This window comes from Aythya ferina (assembly GCF_964211825.1).
Source record: "Aythya ferina genome assembly, chromosome: 14".
Taxonomy (NCBI): Eukaryota; Metazoa; Chordata; class Aves; order Anseriformes; family Anatidae; genus Aythya; species Aythya ferina.
Genome location: NC_140312.1, coordinates 15,604,037 through 15,624,816, shown reverse-complemented (window position 1 = coordinate 15,624,816; position 20,780 = coordinate 15,604,037). Strand labels below are relative to the sequence as shown.

At 36.5% G+C, this 20,780-nt stretch overlaps 1 protein-coding gene across 9 annotated transcripts in view; it reads left to right on the top strand.

Moving 5' to 3' along the window:
* Nucleotides 1–20,780, top strand: part of TENM2 (teneurin transmembrane protein 2) — a 1,369,797-nt gene that overhangs the window by 1,288,701 nt on the left and 60,316 nt on the right. For 7 of the 9 annotated variants that reach the window (XM_084535362.1, XM_084535363.1, XM_084535364.1 and 4 more), the window contains 2 exons: nt 1,106–1,306; nt 3,492–3,704. In XM_084535362.1, coding sequence (XP_084391488.1) covers nt 1,106–1,306; nt 3,492–3,704 — 414 coding nt within the window. The remainder of the gene's footprint in view (nt 1–1,105; nt 1,307–3,491; nt 3,705–20,780) is intronic. The other 2 variants (XM_084535365.1, XM_084535368.1) reach the window with 1 other exon arrangement.

The following is a 20,780-nucleotide window of genomic DNA, read 5'->3' as shown; positions in this document are numbered from 1 at the left end:
CTCAGATCTTCCTAGAGCTGCAAGAGAGAATGCCAATCATTTTTGGTTGTTCTCTTGTGAGCTGATATATACCAGTCATGAGATGAATTCATTTTATTTAGGACATAAGTTTGACCTTGACCCTCAATTCCACAGCAAAAGGCAGTTGGTGAAGCCTCAATGTTGGTATTCACGGTAGAGCATAGTGCACTTACACAAATTAATGATACAAGATAAAAATTTGGCAAACCATAATGTTACTGATAGAGCTTATTTGAAAGACACCACATAACATTCCTTTATTTGTCAGGACTGAAATGGCAAAAGAGGTTTTATGGATGATTTTCCATCATAGCTGTTTTCACTTTCTTATGCTGTTGTTTTCAGATAAAGAAAAAGATGAAATCTGTATGTACATCTGTTATTCTTTATTTCTTAAAAGAATTACCTGCTGGGTAGAACATGGGTTGAAATAACAGGGACTCTCAGTTTCACTGCTTAGCTACTAATGGACTAGGAATAAAATGTTCAAAACTGCCTGAATAATTTAAAAGTCTAAAAGAAGCTAAAAGCCACGGATAATTTGACTTCTAGGTATTTAAAGTAGATATCACAATCTTATGTTCACCATGGTCTAGCATATAGTAATAATAGTAGTATTGATAAAGATACTCCCAAGTAAAAAAAAAAAATATTCTTTGAAAAGTGTAATTCGTTTGATGTTTTTATTTTTTTAAAGTGAGAAGAGGGGGCCAATACATTATTCCACACAGTGTTTAACTCAGCAGAACTTGTGTGTTTCAGAATGCCCCCAGACTAAGGCTTATGTGTGGAGCTCTTACTATGTATATTTAACTTTTATTTTTAAGTCTTTGTACTTCTTCACTCCAGAATTCCTGCAGTAAACTTTTGTTTTTCAGTCACACCCTGTTTTATATTCTGCTAATGTAATTACTTCACGCTTTCCAGTTCTCAGACCAGATAGTTATGACTTAAACAACCACATGAATTTACTTTATTTTGTCCCAGTGATATGAACTTTTCAAGGTACCACTACTACATATTTTCCAGACATTATATTGTGGGAACTGACCTTTCTCTACATCGTTTTTGTTTTCTTATTTAGTTGATTGCTTAGATCCAACGTGCTCCAATCATGGAGTCTGTGTGAATGGCGAATGTCTCTGCAGCCCAGGCTGGGGTGGAATAAACTGTGAGCTTCCCAGAGCCCAGTGTCCAGACCAGTGTAGTGGGCACGGTACATACCTGTCTGACACTGGTCTTTGTAGCTGTGATCCCAACTGGATGGGTCCCGACTGCTCTGTTGGTAAGAAGAATATTTCTTCTGATTTTGCAATAATGCACCTATTTCATTAAAACATGAATGTCAGAGGCAAATTTGAAATACAAATAAATTAGAAAGTTTTATTTGGAACAAATTTGGTCCTGTTCTGGATTATGCTGGAAAGAAGCATTGTATGTGTGTATATATTTTAAATACTATTCAAATACTACTTTTTAATACATTCCTAATTTGGGACTGACAGCTGGGGGTGGGGGTGTAGGTCAGGAGTCTGTATTTCATTCTGCAACTGACTCTCTTGTGGACTGAGAAAGTTCAATAACTGCTTTATAGCTGTTTGGCAACTTCAGCTGAAAAACTCCACAGCAGTGATTTATAAATATGTTCATAACATTTGGGGAATGCAAAACACTCCAACTGAGTATATTTTCAGGGTTTGCTTCATTGTGCATCAAAATGCTACCCATTTTATGAAAAAAAAAAAAAAAAAAAAAAAAAAAACAGAAAACCCTTGCATATAGGGTATTTTTTGATTCTTAGTTGTATATGGAATATTTAAAGAATTAATTTTAGGGCAGAAGACACAATAAAAACCAAGCACCAAAGTCTAAACTAAAAAATTTCATCCTCTCCAAAGCTGCAGTTGACTTGAATATTATAAAACTTGTTTATTCTAACAGAAGGAGCTAAGGAGAAAAAAAGCAGTTTTGACAAGACAGCAAATGTTCTATTTGCGGGGGAAAAAATACTTGAAATTTTGCATTTATATTGCAAGCTGAATCTTGAGATGGAATAGTAGGCCATAAGCAAGACTCTCAAAGTAATTTTTACAGCTTTCACATGTATTCAGTTATTTCTTAAGATTAATGACTCAGAATACCCCACCAGTGAAATGAGTATCAAGAATATGCTTTTTTCTGCTTCATGCATCATCAGCAGCTAGAAAAATACATGAATGAGAATTTAAACTGTCATTTTCTTTGATGCATGAGGCAAAAGACTCCTCTGCTTTTCCACAACTTCTGCTGGCAGAGAGCTGTAAGAGAACTTGGGAGCAAGATGCTGGATATCTCACCATTATTAGTAGTAGGATTCCAAATACTTTCACTTGCAAGTATTTTTTCCAGTCACTCCTAGAGTCTAAGTGACCCTGAATTGTCACCATTCTCTGCTGAGTGTGTGTCGTGGTTTAACCCGGCTGGCAGCTAAATACCACGCAGCCGTTCGCTCACCCTCCCCCCTCCCTCTCTGGGACGGGGGAGAGAAATGGAAAGTGAAGCCCGTGAGTTGAGATAAAGACAGGAAAATAATAATAACAAAAATAATAATAACAATAATAATAATAATAATAATAATAATAATAATACAATGGTGATAATAGGAAAGTAATAATAATATGTACAAACAAGTGATGCACAATGCAATTTTTCACCACCCACAGACCGATGCCCAGCCTAACCCCGAGCAGTCCGGCCCCCTCCCCCGCCTAGCCACCCCTATATATTGTTTAGCATGACGTCAGATGCTATGGAATACCCCTTTGGCTAGTTTGGGTCACCTGTCCTGGGTCTGTCCCCTCCCAGCTCTTACTGCACCCCCAGCCTGCCTGTTGGCAGGACAGAGCGAAAGGCTGACATGTCCTTGGCTTGGTATAAGCACTGCTCTGCAACAATTAAAACATCGGGGTGTTATCAGCACTCTTCTCATCCTAAGCCAAAACACAGCATTCCACCAGCTACTAGGAAGAAAATTAATTCTGTTCTAACTGAAACCAGGACAGTGTGTCATAGGTGAGTTTTGTTCTCGTTCTTAACAAATAAATGTCTGTATTAAAATCAATACAGGTTCAGGTTTGAGTAAAACAGAACTACATGAACTACAGAACTACTTCTGCAGTGCTGACAGACGTCGAGGAAGCTACCTGTGAAAATTGCTTGTATCAGAATAGAGAACACAGCTCTACAGCAATCTGCCCAGCATATAGGAACAGAATTTTGTAATGACTCTTTCATGTAATTTACCATGTTCTTCAGCAAAAGCTGACTGCTGGGTTTGATCTGGATATGAACAGGCCAGTTTTCGAGAGCATGTAGTTTTCAGCAAAAGCATATTTCTTCTACTCACTTTTACTTAATGACTTGGGTTGCTACTTCTGCCCTATTGCCACTGGCATAAGCTAGCTGTAATCTTTCTTCTTTTTTCCTCCTAGAAGTGTGCTCTGTAGACTGTGGCACTCATGGGGTGTGCATTGGCGGAGCATGTCGCTGCGAAGAAGGGTGGACAGGAGTGGCGTGTGACCAGCGAGTGTGTCATCCCCGTTGTACAGAGCACGGAACTTGTAAAGATGGGAAATGTGAATGCAGAGAGGGCTGGAATGGGGAGCACTGCACCATTGGTAGGCAAACGACAGGCACCGAAACAGGCACATATTGCTTTCTTTTCATAAATCGTAGAAACATAGTTATTGTTGTGTATTGTAATAGGCTGTTCCTTTAAGGACCCTAATGCTTTCAAAAATTAGTTCAGACTCCAAATGTTTGGGCTGAAATGCAGATGAGCTCTTGGAATGATTTAAAATCGATAACAAACTGATTTGGGGGGAAAAAATCCACAGCAAATGAACGTTAGTAAGTAAAGATGTAACAAATGGTCCATCACGGTACCATTTCAGCCAAGCTTTTCAAACTTAACTAAACATTCCTTTGTGTGAATGGCATCCTTTTTAATTTCCTGGTCTGATGCATCAGTGCTTTCCTGCTATTATACATCGCATCTGAAACACACCACCACCATCTCCACACAGAGCAGGGGTCAAGTTGTGGAGGAATAAGTGCTCCTGGTGTTACAGAAATAGCTCCCTAGCATTTTCCTGTGTTGTGCTGTGACAGTGGGCATGGTGTTTGCATATAGACAATCACAGCATGGGAGGGCCTTGTCAGTAGTGCAGCATGCTGCTGTACCCTTTCCTAATAGCGTGCTGCTCAGTACAGCATTGGCATCATGCAGCGTGCCGTGACTAACACGATTGCATCTCAGCTGTGATGTGTCAGCCTGGGAAGTTCAAAAAGGTTATACTTACACAAAGTAATGATGCTCTATCCTCTCAATTACAGCACTTGAAATCTTATTTTGAAGAAGAATTAATTGTTTCTAAATGAAGTTCTTTATTTTGTCACTACAAGCAGTTAGGTTGTGTGTTTGGACTACCTTGCAAAGTTACTAGGAAAAAAAAAAAAAGTTATTTTCCCTGTACTGTAGTCGAAAATGGGAAAATCTAGATGGTCACGTCTCTTCTGAGAAACATGAGCAAGATAATCTGGAGTAAGAGTATCCAACTGCAAGCTGAGACTATGTAAGTTTCAGGCAAGTGTATTTTCCCCTGAAAAAAATTTGGAGGACTTACCTTAAAAGAAACCTACAGAGTTCAAATCCAAGATCATCTTTAAGTGGTGAATTTACCAAAGAAAATAAGTAGGTCAATTGAGATTTTCTTGGCAATCAGGGACCCTAATGGGACAGTCCTATTACAAGTGAATTGTTATTTCTTTAATTAAAAGTATGGTGAGATTATTGCATCCCTCAAGCTGTTTTTCTTTTTTCATTCCCCTCTGACTTCTTCCTGAATATACAATCCATTTCAAATGCACACGAGTTGGAAACTAAAAGACTGTGCTTATTGGGAAGAAGAAAAAAAAAAAAAAAAAAAAAAAAAAAAAAGATTCCTATTTTTAGGGCATATCCATAGATGTTGTGGTGCTGCATGCTTCTACCACACTATGCTAATATGATTTAAATCAAAGCTTTTATGACTGAACACTTTGTCACCAGCAAAGATGCAGAGTGTTTTTTCACAACTGCTTTCTGACTTCCACCATATCAACCTCTCTCTACTGGATTAATCTAGGCATTTTGTTTTAATATTAAGTAATTACCAGCTCCTTACAAAATGCCTAGTTTATAAATATTTTTGCATTAAGTTGTCTAATAATTGTTTATTTTAAAAGCTGCTTCTTTGTCCTTTTTTTTTTTTTTTTTTTTGCTTTATAATCTTCTAGAAATATGCCTGTTTAGAGGTAATCAATGTATTTTAAGTCTTCATTACTGTGCACACAAAAAGATGCCTTACACCAATGCCATAAAAGAATTCTGAAATTTACAAGTTCAACTAGTGAACCCTGAAGTAAGAGTTTTAGTTTAATTTTCAGAGCTATGAAATAAATATTTTCCCTATTATAGAAGTATATAAACAATTCTTCTTTTGAGAGAAAGGGCAGTGCTGTTGAAATGATTAAGTAAATAAGTGTAAGCTTTTTTTGCTTGTTTGGTATGTATTAGAAAGATTTCTTTTAAATTTAATATGGTTCTGCCTGCAGCAAAGATTAGACTACAGGGAAAAAAAATAGGTTTGCCCTTGTAATTATCATACATTTAAATTTGTTCAGCCATAATTTTTGTATTGTATATACACAGATGTTTTTATGACTGGGCTGTATTAGTAAGAAATTTGATACGTTCATATCATCAGACCTGATTGTGAGGCTATTTACAAAAGCACAAAACATGAGGCCAGAAATGGAATTCAGTTCAGAGGAAAATCACAGCTTGATTCCATGGGTTTGTTTTTTCTGGCTTGGTTTTAACACAAAGGCTCATGTTGTATGGGGCTGAAAGGGAGAAAGAGTTTGAGCAATAAGGATCATAAAACTAATTTTTGCCACTACTTGTACAAAAAATGCTAGAAGTTAACACTGGAAAATTGGTCCTTAAACAGTGGATTGGTACTTGGATCAAAGATGAGGCACTCAAGGTATTTTCAACAGCAGTGTGGAGATCTAAAATGTACTTAAATTTTACAGAAAATCATTTTGACTTAGTGTATTTCCTTTATGGGTTTAGCTTTCAACTAAAAGGTTGGCAGACCATTTTGTGTCAGAATTACTTACTAAGGAATGTTTACCTTAATAATATTCAAGAATGCAAATTTGATGTATTTGAACCTTGACATAGTTCTGTTCGGAAGGCACCTGGCAAACCCCACAGTCTGTCCAAAGACAGAGCAAGGCCAGACCAGAGTAAAAAAGCATATGAGCAGAGGCTGAATTTCTCCCTTCCCAGAACACAGTTTGAATTCTTAAATACCTGTGTGAGGTCCTCATTAGCCTCACAATACATTTGAGAATTTCTCTACTTCAAGCAGAAAAATGGGATTCTCATCGGAGAATTTATTTACTCTGAGTATCCATTTATTGCTAGAACTAGCCTGAAATCCTTTCAAGTCAGCAGAAAGACTTGCTTTGATTTGAGTGACTTAGGCCAAGCCCACTTAGGACAAATTGATCCATTTTGTGAAGAAAGACAGGTTTCTACACAGACCACCATTTATTTTATTTTCTTTGTGTTTCCTCAGCAGTTTCTTGTGCTATATTCACATCCTAGTGGAAAAGAAATCATTATAGCAACCTGCAGGTATCCAAGTTTGTTCAGGTTATTTTATTCTATTTAATATAAAATTAATCCTTTATAGACAGCAGACTGAACGCACGCTCTTTTTGGCTTTTCCATGTTGTGTACCTAAGCTCACAATCCCCTCTCATGAAATTTAACAAAAATGTGGTTTCTCTCTGTTCTGCCTGTATTGTAGGAAAATAACTCTGAAAAGTCGCGAGGAATGCCACTATTAGCTCACTATTAACAAGCTGTGCAAAGCAGCTTTTGCCTATGTGCATCAATAGAATTATATATAAAAGTCGGTGAACACAAATTCCTTGCTACACAGGTTTTGAAGAATCCACATCCAAAGAATAAAAAGTGAAAGTATTGGTGCCTGGTCTTACTGAAATGCTGTATGTATCAGAGCAGAACTGTGCACCAGACACTACATTTCATTTTGCTACTTCAGGTAGGGAGAAAAATTGCTTACTGGAGTGATGATAAAGAAAATGAATCTTCTCCCAGTGCAAAAATAGACCTGTCAGGATATATTTATTAAGTGATTACTATTCAGTGATTGCAATTATGGAGGAAGTTCTAACTAAATAATAGAGGGTAATCTAGATGAGGAAAAGATTATTGGAAAACTAATAACAAAGCAAAAGAATAAGATACAGCAGTTGCTAAATCTTGAACCAATTTCATGCCAGAATTTTAAAATGGAGGATTTATCTTTTCCTTGAAGCATCTGAGTGTTGTTAAAGCATGCTGTTATGAAACAGGTCTGTTACTTTCACTGAAAATAATATTTGGATGTGTAAGACTTGTTTTTAATCTATTGTTGGGGATGTTCTCCACATAAACTGCCAGAATTGTACAATAGGAACAGTGTGATATATAAGGAGATCTTAAGGAACAGACACAAATATAATTTTAAAAGCGAAGTACCATCTGTAATCCATATCCCTGTAGTACGAAATACAATTGTTATTAAGTCATTGGTAAAAATCTTGTTGTGAGACCAGAGAAATCAGGATTTCATTCTAAATATTTATGAGTAAACTTTAAAACCCTGCAAACATATTTTATATGGTGAGCTCTCTCAACAGAAGTGTATACAGAAGATTTTCTTCATGCCAACCTGTCATATTCCCAAACACTTGCTCTTTTCTGCTCACATCCTACAATAACGTAGGTTAAACACTCCTGCTTTCAGATGGAAAGTGGTGTAAGATTGCAGTAAAGGCTGCTCGATGGTATGGATACTGTGCTGCAGATTAAGATCAGAACAGTTCTTATCTTTTCTGCTCGTTTTCTGTTTTTAATGCAAACAAGCTGTAGCCCCTTTGACAGCCACAGAAGCTGAACTTCCTAATATCTACCTGCTAGGCAAAACAGAAGCAGCGGTAATATGAGCATCTCCGCAGACTGCTTCCTGCCCTTGTGATTGTTTTTCAGAATCTAACTCCAGAGGCGAGGATCTGCCACTCTCTTTCCCCCACTGAGTCCTTAGCCTTTATACTGAAAATGTCAAATGGTAGGAAATGTTCCTTAGCAAATAAGGGATTCAGAGATCTGTATTAGTCCTGTACCTTGTCTTCTGGGTTGTCAGGGTCTTGAATAAAGAAGAAGGATTTGAGGGAACTGGAATCCTGTACCCTACATAGTGGGAAGTAACCTAAAATCCTTAGCTTTATGAAAATGTGCAGAAAAGGAGAAAGGACTTTCTGTCTGGGATGATTAAGATAAGAGGTTTGAGTTTAAGTTACAGGATGGGAGATTTGGGTTAGGTGGTAGGAAAAAATTTGCTGCAGTAAATGAAAAACTGAATGAGGTTGTCTGAACGAGTGGTGATATCCTCACTGATGGAGCTTTTAACAATAGTTTAGACAGATGTCTGTCAGGAATACCATAGAATAATTCATCCTGCCATGGGTCAGAAAGCTGACCAGAAAATCATTGAACTATGCAAGCTCTCTTCCAGTCTGATTTTAAACGATAGTATAAAGTGGTCCCTTGGAGCTTAAAAGGAAATATTCATTCTAAATAACTTATTTGATAATGTTCCAAGTTAAAATTTGTACTTTCATCCCTGTTAATAATTGGATGCCACTCTTAAAAGTAGAATTTGATCATTTATCCAGCCAAGGAGTCTAATCTGTGAGTTTATGTATTTGCAGAATTATAGGTTGTGGACCTGATGATCTTTTGAGGTCCCTTCCAATTGTTCTATGAATTCCATGTTCCTGGTCTGTGATTCCATACATAGAGCCACTCTGAAACATCCAAACAAAGAGCAAATATTACACCCAGTAGGTAAATACTTAAAAAACCTTCCCTTTGAGATATAAGGACTTGCCCAGCTGAATACTAGACAGATTACATCCCACTTTCTGATGTTCTTACTGAGGGAAAAAAAAAAAATTACTAAAAACTTTTTTTTCCTTGGGTGTTTTGGGATGATCATGCCCTTTACAGTTTTTAGACATGTTTACATTTTTTGCAGGCACAAGAGAGTGCCACATATAAAGTGAAAGGATTTAGATTTAGATTTTTACTTCATCATGAAGTCAATAATCGATAGAAACATTAATAATGGAGCATTGTGTTATCTTTGGATCCAGCAGGATATTTTTGTCCCATGATAATGCTCTTTATGTCAAAGATTTTTTCTTCTTCTACTGATTTTTCTTGTTGTAATTACAATGGTAATGATTCAAAGATGAAGCAATTTTCAGGAGAGATGGAAAGTGTGTGGGAGGAGACAGTGGAAAGCCATCGTATCTGACAAAGAGCAATTTAAGAGTTAGATATATTAGACTTCAATGCATTTCTTACTTAAAATTTATCTATACCATTTTATAACTTACCAAGGTATAAAAAAAAATGCTAAACAAAGACAAAAGAGATTTAGTTTGCACTCTCTAGAGTGAGGGACACGCATTATTTTTAACTTCATTTGAAAAATGCATAGCATATTTGGGTCATGACTGCTTTTCATTACTGATGATACAGAAATTTGTTGGTGACATGACCAGAAATGTTGGAGGCAGTGGCTGTTTCTATATCTCCGGATTCAGGTTTATCACCTGTATAATACAGACATCCTACTGTCTTCACACCTGGAAGCGGGTTTCTTAATAACTAAAAGTCTTTCAGGTACGTGGTGTCAAGCTTTCATTTGGAGTATCATAGGATGGCTTCCTCCCCATGCATCTTTCAGCAAAACAACAGTAACAGATACTGCTTGAATTAAGTTGAGGGGTTCTCAGTGATTTCTGTCATTCTCTGCACATAATTTGCATTTTAATTTGTCATGCAAGCACAGAGAAACTCTATGTGAGAGGTAGAAATCCCACCTAGCAAGCAACATTTTTGTACTTCGACCTGAAAACAGTAATTTTGCCATAGGTGGCATGGTGGTATTTGATGTTGGTAGTCTGATAAAATTCATATATGTACTTTCACACCTCGCAGTTATTCCTCCAGAGGAATGATCCTCTTCAGAAAAAGTTTACAGCAGAGAGGCTCATAAGAGGTTAAAAACAGGAAGAGCCAAAGTTGTGACAGACCCAATTTTAGCCCGGAGTAAATATTTGAGTGGATTTTGGTGGTTTGACTGTAAGGTGACATACCTTGATTTAATTTTCTTGTACTAATAAAAATATCTTTTACTATTTCAAACTAGTTTCACAGCTGTAGCTCTAGCTGATGCTCCTGATCCGTAGAGAACCATTTATGATCATAAATGTAATGTAGTCCTACATAGATTTATCAGTCAGACTTGTGATACCTAGAGAATTGTGTTCATGTATCATATCACTTTGCATTATATAGCCAAAATGAACGAGTTAGTCAGTTAGACGGGTGGTAATGCAGTCCAACATCGCTGTATTTCAGTAAAGATGCATTGCCCTATAAATAATCAAATAGAAACTTCTTCCTGGAAAGATGGTGCTACTTGTAATTTCCAACTACATTTGCTATTGAGGTGCTTTGCTGATTTTATAAATATCGTCTTTTATCACACCTCCAAAACTTCTATATAAAATCTTGTCCCTTGGTTTCATGCTGTGTAAATAACAGCTCTTTTTTTTCAGAGCTCATAATATTTATTTTTTTTCCCTGGTTTGTAACTTTCTAAATTCCCACTCCAATAACTAAATTGTTCTTTGCTACTTTTGTGTATCAGGTCCGATTAAGCTTTCTAAGCATTTTTTGTATTACTAAGGTATTGAGAACTGCCATCTGTATCCTTTACCTTTTCATGGCTGAACGCAATACAGTATTTCCTTCCAGATATATATTGTATATAGAGATGTATATTGTACGTAGAGATTTGCATAGAGCAAGAGTGGTTTCACTTTTGGAGAGTTGAGAAATGAAATTCCTTTTCATTTCCAGAATTTACACAGGGCAGCTGTGGATCCTTTTAAAGTAAAAGTTAATCTTACTCTCCAGGAAAAATTTTCTTGTTTGCATTCTTTGCTGAGAGCTCCCTATAAATGATTGAAATATATCACAGTGCAGAGACAGAACATTTGAGTGGCTTTTCTCTTTCCCTTTATATAAGATATATGCAGAATACGACCTTACTAGTAGCCCCCAAAATTTAATGAGTGTGTTTTCAGCAAGGCTTCCCGCATTTTGTCTGGTACTTCAAATATGCACCCAGCAGATACCAGTGAATAGTTTCCCAAACTAAAATCACATTTCATTTCTCCTTTTGGAGGGGCTTCTACATGAGTTACACTGATTTTCTGGCCAATTCTTGAACTCTTGAAAGACTACAAAAAGCAGGGGAGGGCAATCAATCAAGTTGCTGATCTAACTTTTGAAAGGGCAAAGCTGATTTTGCTCTTCGTAGAAGTATTCACAGCACCAGGCAATCTTTTCTTGTTCCAGATATAATGTTTTCTGTGTTATTTTGTACCCTGTGGTGTCAAGCACAGCTTCAGCAAGTGAGTGAATAATGTGGTATTGCTGGATACAAAACAACAAAGGCACAGGAATGCTTGTGAGAGGTTAGGGAGATAGAGACAGAAAAGTAGTACAAGATCTTGAGAAATATGCATGTATATGCGTGTGTATAGTATTGATACTTACTAAGAAATGAATACAAAAGAGAACAATATCTTCCCATCCTTTTGAGGAGTGCTGTTAATGTCCCTGTTAAAGATGTATTTTCTTTAATGGAATGCATTTTTACTTGTACATTCTCAAGATATAATTCTTATACCTTTTAACATCAATCTCACATAACCTTTCATGCTTGAAGATGCAGATGAGGCCAAATATGTTTTACCTGCCTGCTGCAACCTCTATGGAATAACAATTCAGACCTAAGGTTTTACCTTTTCAGCTTCTTGTGATTTTGTCTCTGATTCCTACAGAGCATCAAATTAACAGCAGGATGCCATAGAAGTTAGTTTTTTGCCTTCCTAAGACATCTGATGCTTTCAAAGTTCTCCACGATATTTTTTGCTTAATATTATATTAAAAATACTAGTGTCAGAATGGAAAAGGAAAAAGCAGTCTCTGTAACATCTCTGAAGTGTCAGTTCAGGATTTTGCTGTGTGATCTGTTTAGGGCTTTGGGGAAAAAATGGAACTATTGAAAGCATTTTCTTTAAACTCACAGTTATCTGTTGTGCAGTAACTACTCACTGAGGATGAAATACACGTTGAATACTGATACATCTTTCTTGCAGTGCACTCAATTTATTTTTTTTAGATCTGAAGGACTGAATATGGGGACATATTCAGGGTGTTAGTTATAAGGTAGACTATATCCTGAGCAATTGATACTCAACTAAGTTTAAGTAACTCAGCTCTTTTCTCTTGTTCCTTCTCTCAGTTGCTATTCTGACCTGCTTAAGAAATGCTTCTCAGGATAACCTCACCTTCTGGAAATATTTCCTGCAGGTAGCCTCGGTCTATTTTATTTTAGTTATATTTTTTCCATACACGTAAACAGAAGCAAAGTTTTCTGTCAAATTGAAATCATCGTATAATGTAGTATATCTCATCTGCCCAAAGAAAACACAATTCTTTTTGTGACTGAAATCTAGAACAGAAATCCAAACCTAAGCATTCCTGCAGGTGTTCAGGTCTGAGGTAATGGTTGGTGTTCATCTCTGTATGTTGAAAGTGCAGATAGCTGGGGTAATGCTAGGGTAATTATTACTTGATTTCTACGTGCTGTGAAATTGTAAGAGTTTAGATTTCTACAATTTCTAGACCATGTTTCTGTGACGTTTTCAGTGATACAGTATTGATTGACATACAACTGTCCATCTCACTCTGTCAGTAGTATTCAAAACACATCCATGCTTGAATAGACAGAGACAAAACAATGCTGGTGTCTAATTAGCCCTTACTCTACCTGCAGTTCACTGTCATATTACTGAAACCCAAGGAAAAGTGAAACACAAGAAATTAAAGTTACTGTATTCATCCTTATTCTCTCTTCAGTCAATAACAGGATTAGAGAAGAAAGGATTCATTGTCCAGCTGTCTCCTTGAAGATTTTCAAATACAAGAGCTGAGCCTTAGCAATGGGTGCTACACTCTTGATTTCAATAATTCAGTCCAAATACTTTTCTTAAACAGTTAAGTGTTTCTCATGGAAAAGTAGTTAACTTTTGCTTTCACAAACACTTCAACATATTGTGGAGTGTAATGTTATCCCTTAAAAAAGTTTATTCAGTGAGACATACCACTATGTCTAACATGTGAGATTTGGTGACTTCTCCTGTGCTGTCTCAGTGGATATTGGAAGGCACTCAGAAAGTCCTGGGTGTTAAAGTGTAAAACAGTTTCTGCATTTCCTGAACTGCGTTTACATGATGGCACCTAAGTCCTACCACACTATTTGCATTTGACCTGCTGCAGGTTGTGTACAGGTTGTGTATCTGCTACAGGTTGTGTATCTGTTACACACCATTTAAAAGGCTGTGGTTTCCTGAGTTCTGTAAATAAGGAGCCATAATTTGGAAAAGCTGTCAATCAATGTCAGGCTCTACTGCTTTTTCTTAATCCCATTGTATTTTTAGTTTCTATTCAGTTTTTAACAGTCCAGTGCAGAGTAGGTGGATCAACTCAGCATCAATAGGCTGTGACAAGCTTTCAAAATTTTGTAATGATACCATGCAAAATAGCTGGAAGGAAAGGTTTAAATATTTCTTCTTAAATGCTTTTGGGTGACTAGTGTAGACTGAGCTACATGAGCTGACAGTTTATCTTTCACATAATTCAAAATCATATACTTTTTTTTTTTTTTTTTTTTTTTTTTACCATAACCCATGTGAAGTAAAGGTGGATATCTTCTGTATTCATTCCAGCTAATTATAAAGTTTCAGATCAGATTTTTTAAGGGAGATGTTGAAAGAATGAAATTATTCACAAGTGTGACAAGTAAGATTCACAATGCATCTAGCCAACATGTGTTTTAACTTGCCTTTAAACAGTTTTTCAGAGGATAGAACAACTGAGCTAAAGATGCACAGTGCTTCAAGATGCAGTCCCTGTTCTGTAGACAGCTGGTATAAGAGATTTATTATTTAAAAAATAAATTCAGTGTTGTAATCATAATTAAATAGCATTCTTTCTAATTAAAAACTAAACCATTTTATAGCAAAAAATATTACCAAGTTTCTATTTAAAATCAGAAACAATACTGATGACAATTATCCAAAAGGCCAAATTAATAAGAGTGATAATTTTAGGGATAACATTTTTCACTACAACTTGGTGACTTACTGGTCATAAGAGTAAGTCCCACTTCAAATACTGTGATTTTCCAATTGTTAAGAATCAAAAGTGATTGCTGAGCTGTTGGTGGAATGAGTCCCTCAAGAACAGCACTGAAGTTATTTTTGTAAGTTCAGCATGCACAAACACAAAAATCTAAATGTCACAGGAAGATGCTGATTCTCCTAAAGCCAAAAACACGCTAGTATAGATGAGAGAACTGACTTTTTGTTTTAACCGCTGGGAATAACAGACAGGAGAACTCTATTCCTAATGCAGCATGTTGCCATCAATTTTTCAGCACGTTTTAAATATAAACTGATCTAACTTCTGCTACTTTCCATTTAGTAAAGTAAAGCAAAATGTGTATATGATGAGTTACAGATCTCTTCTCACTGAAATTAACAGAATTAGCATTATATCCTATAGTTTTAAAATGGAAGATTCCCTAAAATTAAGTAGTTGTAGAAAAAGCAATTGGGTGTCTATAATCTGTAGTCTGATATAATCTAATCTGATAACAATACAGGAAAAATAATGGTAATATGCCTTTTCTTGTTTCAAAAAAAAAAATAGAAAAGATGCTTGAGACAGAATATCACTGCATAGGAGTTAGAAATATGAAATGGAGGTAGGCATTGCTCACTATGCAACACTGTTAATGGGTAGTTGAATTGGGGGGGGGGAGGGAATTTTGGGGCACATGTTTTTAGTTCCAACGCATCTTTTTGTTGGCTTATTTGAAAGCTACGGATAAAACTGCATTTTGTTGCTGCTTGTCTTTGATCATTTTAATTGATTCTTTATCATATAGCCAATCCATGTGCATCTTAATCGAGTCTTGTGCATGTTTGAACTTTTTTTTTTTTCCAAAATAAGTCAGAAATATGGATTTAGACTGAGAAAACCTTCCATATTTAGTGAATAGATGATGAGAGTCAAGGTCACTTTTTGGAGGTTGAGATGGCAATGTTTGTGTAAAGGAAATCCTATGTGAGTTCTGTACCATAGAAAATATAAAGTTCATTTAACCAGGTGTGCATTCATCGTTTCTGCATAGTGCTTCTACAGAGATGGTTAAGAGCCAGAAGCCTGAAGGATGTATATATGTGCTGTTGTACTATTGCACATGTAGCTAGAAGGATGAAGGGGAAATGAGAACCCCATATACTGATATACCCTGTACTGATGACTAACCGTTAGACTGGAGTTGCAGCTCTCCTTAATTCAAATCTAGAGGGGCCTGTAGAGATTATCTGTTCTATCATTTTTCATTGGAATCCTTTGATAAATAATTTTATAATAGTTTTGTTTGTTTATGGGCTGAAGAAAAAAGTAAATCAAAATTTGTAATGACCCATGCTTAATTTCAAACAGTGGTTCATATCCTTTATCAAAAGATTTAACTACATACGAAATACCAAATTTTGTGGATGCACTTAAGTGACTCCTGAAATTGTAAATACCTTTATACTGTGAGAAACTTTGTTAAAATGAAGTGAATGCAGTCTTTATTAAAATTTGGTTATTTCCCTATTTCTTTTAATCTTTTCACCTTCTATACATAGAGTGTTCCCTCTGAGATTCAATGGGAGCCTTCCTAAAAACGTATAGAATACACACCTAGGTTTTATTTATTTATTTTCTATATTCTAGCGCTTCGGATAAAGATGTCTTAAAACGTGAGGAAAGATTTCATTCCAATGTGAACAAATAACAGTGAATCACAAAGGGTGATGTTTGCTCTTTTTGGACTTGCTCCTATTTTTGTAGTCCTATGACTAAACATTACAGGGTTATTACAGACAATGTTTCATAGGGCTACTGCTACTGGTTCCTTACTTGAATTAAGTAACTTCATTCCAGGTTAGGAAAAAAAAAGAGAAATTAAAAAGTTTATTTGTTCAGAATGAAAAGCACGTATGCACACTGCAAAATGCACTTAAATGTCTTCAGCTTACTGATTTGGACAGTGGTGAGAAAGGCAGTCCGATGTCATTAAGCTGTAGGACAGTGTTCCTCTCTAGTCAGTGAAACCCAGATTAAGAAGGATTTTTGGGAAAGGTTCCTGACCAGTTTTTACAGTAAATTGGATAGGCACTATGCCTGATTAAACGCATTCCCATACATGTATTTGCTTTGAAGCCTAAAGCTGTTCCAAAGTTCACTTTGCTTGATTAGGACATGTAGAGGTCTCCTGAAGTCACCAGAGTCAAACTGCATCCATCCTCAGGTGTGAGAGGTTCCTTCCGCTGATGTTTTGATGCTGCAAGGTGTTCTTGTGCTAGAAAGTCATGAATTAGATAGTTGAGTATTATGTTATAAAAGTCCTCTGTCGTTTGAGTGAGGACAGTGCTTCTCACTTTCTGCTCTAAACTGTTGAAATCTTTCTGTGCAGTGTGAAAAAGCCGTCTTGTACTGCTTGGTTTCACAGCTTTGAACACATCGTTGTGTACAGCCTCACTGTTAGGTGTTTCTGATGTTCTGCAGCCCTCAGAACGGGTAACATTTCAACTATTTGTAAATGGTGAGAAAAGATGTACTATACCCAATTGGAATTACTGGAAACAGGCAGACAACAGTAACAAAAGTTCTGATTTTATTTGTACTTTGAGGGTAAATAGTGCTAGTCTTCGGAACAAATGTACATTCTGGTAATTTTCTCTTCAACATTTCCAAGATAATTAATAACCTCAACAGAAAACAGAAAAGTATAATTCCCTTGACATCTATTTGATATATGCTGAGGTGCTATTCACATGAGCTGTTAGGACACACGGTATTTTCAGTGTTGGAAAGAAAGAGCAAATTGCACAAAACTGTAGCAAATTGTCCTTTAGATTTCACAGGATCTCTATCCAAGACTGTTTGTTTGTCTTGTTATTGGAAATTCTTTCTGCCTGATCTTTGTGTTTAATACTGTTATGTCTGCTTTTCCCTGGTTTTCTTTGTTTTGTTGTTAACTGAAGCAAATAGCATGACAATACATAGTTTTGCACCTTTTCACCCAACACGAACCAGTGACTAAAGTGGATTCATCCAATGTATCGATCATACACTTCTAGTGCAGCAGATGTGGAGTGATTTCTGGATTTCTTGCCTGTGTCTCCAGCTCACTTAGTTACTGCGTTTCACTTCCCCAGAGAAATGGTCCTAGCAAACAGTCCCATTACAACTAACAGCATCCTGCCTATCGCAGCGTGCTTTAAGAACTGTGTCAAATACAGATGCAGGGCAACGAAGTTAAAAGCTTTGTTGGTGCTACTGATGGCTTTGACAGAGAAATGGAAAAGAAATACTCTTTCTGTAAGCAGAGGCTTAAGTATTTATTTAGAGAGTTGAGGTTATTCCTAGCAAGGCTAGGGGAGGAGCAGAGCTATTAGTTACCTGATAGCAAATATTTTTTGTATAAAGCGAGCATTGTATTAAGAGTCCTCCCACTTTAACATTCCTTCCAAGTACGGGTTAAGTACTCCAGGTTTTCTGGGAGGTGAAATGGTGAAGACTTCCCTACTAGATCAAAATCAGTTTCTAAGATGTATTTAAATATCACAGGAACTGGCTGTGTGCTTAGGGGGGTAAGGATTTTTTTTTCTTCACCACTTAGGAAGATAAAGAAGTAACAGAGAAAAAGTTGTGAATCAACATTTTTACCTCTGTAGCTCTTATTAGTTCTTTGTACAGTTGGAACACTTAAAAATTGGGAAATCGGATGATATTAATAATGAGGCTTGTATCTAGCTCTTTAGGATTAGATATGTTTACAAAATATGTTTTATGTAGTGAAATATATATCTTCTATTCTGAATCTGCCCAAATGACACAGCATGTGCAGATACTCATAATGTATTGTTTATTTATTTTAATTTATTTTACATGTGTTCTCGATATGGCAGAATATTGCTTTTGTGTTCTAGACAACTTTTTCATCCTTTATATTTCAAGTATGCACTTAAACTCCATAAATAATAAAATGTGAGATGCATTTGTTTTAATATTCAAATATCCTTTTTTGTTGTTGTTGTTACTAATTCTAAATTATACTTTACTGTCATGAAGATTTAGGATTCCTGCAAGCCAGAAGGGGTATGAGAAGCATAGAGTGCGTGTTATCAAAGCTTTTTCCGTTCCATACTACCCCAGAATACTTCTTGTAAACTTCTTTTTAATTCATCACTTTCATTTGATTTTCCTTTGGGATAGCTGAGGTGTTTGGACTCTGTAGTCTGAAACCATGCAGTATGAGGCCATTTATGGGAATCCATGCAAAGAAAACTTTAGAAAAATCAGCTGCAAAATATAATGCATCTTTCTATAGAGTTCTTTTTGTGCTGAAGGGATTCCAAAGTTCTGTACCAAGTTAAGGGATAGATACTTGTAGAGCTAACAAATCTGTTATGCACTAATGGAGGAAAATGTGTATTTACATTTAAGGCTCATATTTATTCTTCTGAGAGAGACAGTCTGCACACTTACACAGGAACTGCATTTGCATACCTGATAGTTAATTGCCAAATTATAAATTCTATACAGACATCAATATCTGATGAACAGCAAGTAATTATATTGTAATAATGCCTGAGAAAACTGGTATACGCTGCCCTAAGAATCATGAATTACAAAGCTCTAAAATTGAAAAGTTCATCAATAATTCAGGTTGGTAGAGGTTTGAGGTGGTCACCTAGTCCAGCTTCTTCCTCAGAAGGGGTTATGAGGACTAGTTTTGATGTCAGACATCACTCGGTCCATAGTTTTTAAGGCAGATATCCTGCGGCCCCCTCTAATGTGCATTAGGTGGGCTGTTACTCACCACTCAGCACCATAGCTAAGCCTCTGTAGCATACTGAGCATCACAAGCAGTATCCAATACCTGCTTTTCCTCAGTACAGTGCCTTTTTTGTGTCTGCACGTGTATATGCACACATCCCATTCCCTCATGCTGAATTCAAGTACGATTAGAAATACCCATGTAACCTACTGTTAAATAGTACTGGGATGAGGGAAACAGTTCTGTTTGGTCACTGCAAATGCTGTCTTGGCTCACTAGTGCACTTCAGTTCACATCTAATCCTCTGCTGAATAATAGCAAAGCTATTTTAGGAGTTTACTAGAACTCCTTTAATATACAGAAATTGAATTTGTATTTGGAGCAGAAAGTGGATCTGTGATTTTTTTAATATGTAAGTTCTTATTTATAGAGTGACAGAATTTATTCCATAGTTTTGAGTTGGCAGCTTAAGATCTCCAGCTCCTACAAAGATAAGATTAGCTTTTGTCAGCTTAGCAGGGCTCTCAACCCCAGTTTCCATCCCTGTACCATAGGCATCTTAAATATCTTGAGCCTATCAGATAAAAGTAAGGCCTTGAACATGATTTTGAATTTCTTTAGGAAGCCATTGATGAGAGAATTAAAATAAGGTTTGATACACCTGTTCATGTGAAGAAGTGCTTCAGTATTTTCTTAGTTGAATTGGGTGTAAGCCCCTATATATTGTGTTGCTATAGTCAAGGCGAATATGAGGGAGGTCAAATTATCATCTTGGTTTGAAATGGAGTGGTACAGTCTCTCAGAAGTGATTGATAGCACGTCCCCTATGTGCCCTGTGTGGGGAATTTCTGAAGTGAGTCAAAGTATTCTGAAGTTAATGACTGAACTGAGAACTGAGAGTGTCTTCCCTGAGAATCCCAAAGTGCATTAGGTCTAGAATACTGGGTTAGTTTTTGTAGGTCTTTGTAAAAATGTTTGGAAATGGAAAATCTGATACCAGTGGTACTTGGCTGGAATGGATACATCCAAGTTTGCTGTCTTGTTGAATGTTTAGGCTAATGGCAGGCTGATGGAAGGAAATCACAGTGTCTAAGTGGTTTGTTAAAGCACTGGTTATCAATGCAGGAAGGTCTGTAAAACCACCAGCAGCAGTTTATAATCTAAGCTATTATAACCACCTGATGTTTTCACCATGCTTGGTACACACAGAAACAAACAAACAACAAAAAAAAAATCTTATCAGAAGAACAATCAATATGGTAATTTCAGTATTACATAAAGGGTCCAGGTACAGTAAACTGCTATGAACCTCGAGGCTGTACACTACCTGACTGAAATCCACGTAATTCTGTTGAATTTGGCAGGGTTTTGCCAACGTGAAACAATTATGTCCTGGCCATCAGCTTATGATGGCGAAGGATGAAGGGTGAACCCTGTCAATGAAGAAGGATTCAGTCCCAAGAAATCTAGCCACTTCAGATTTAATGGCTATTTTTGTCACATTACAGTCTGACAGCTTTTCTCAGGCAGATAAACTTCGCCATAGTT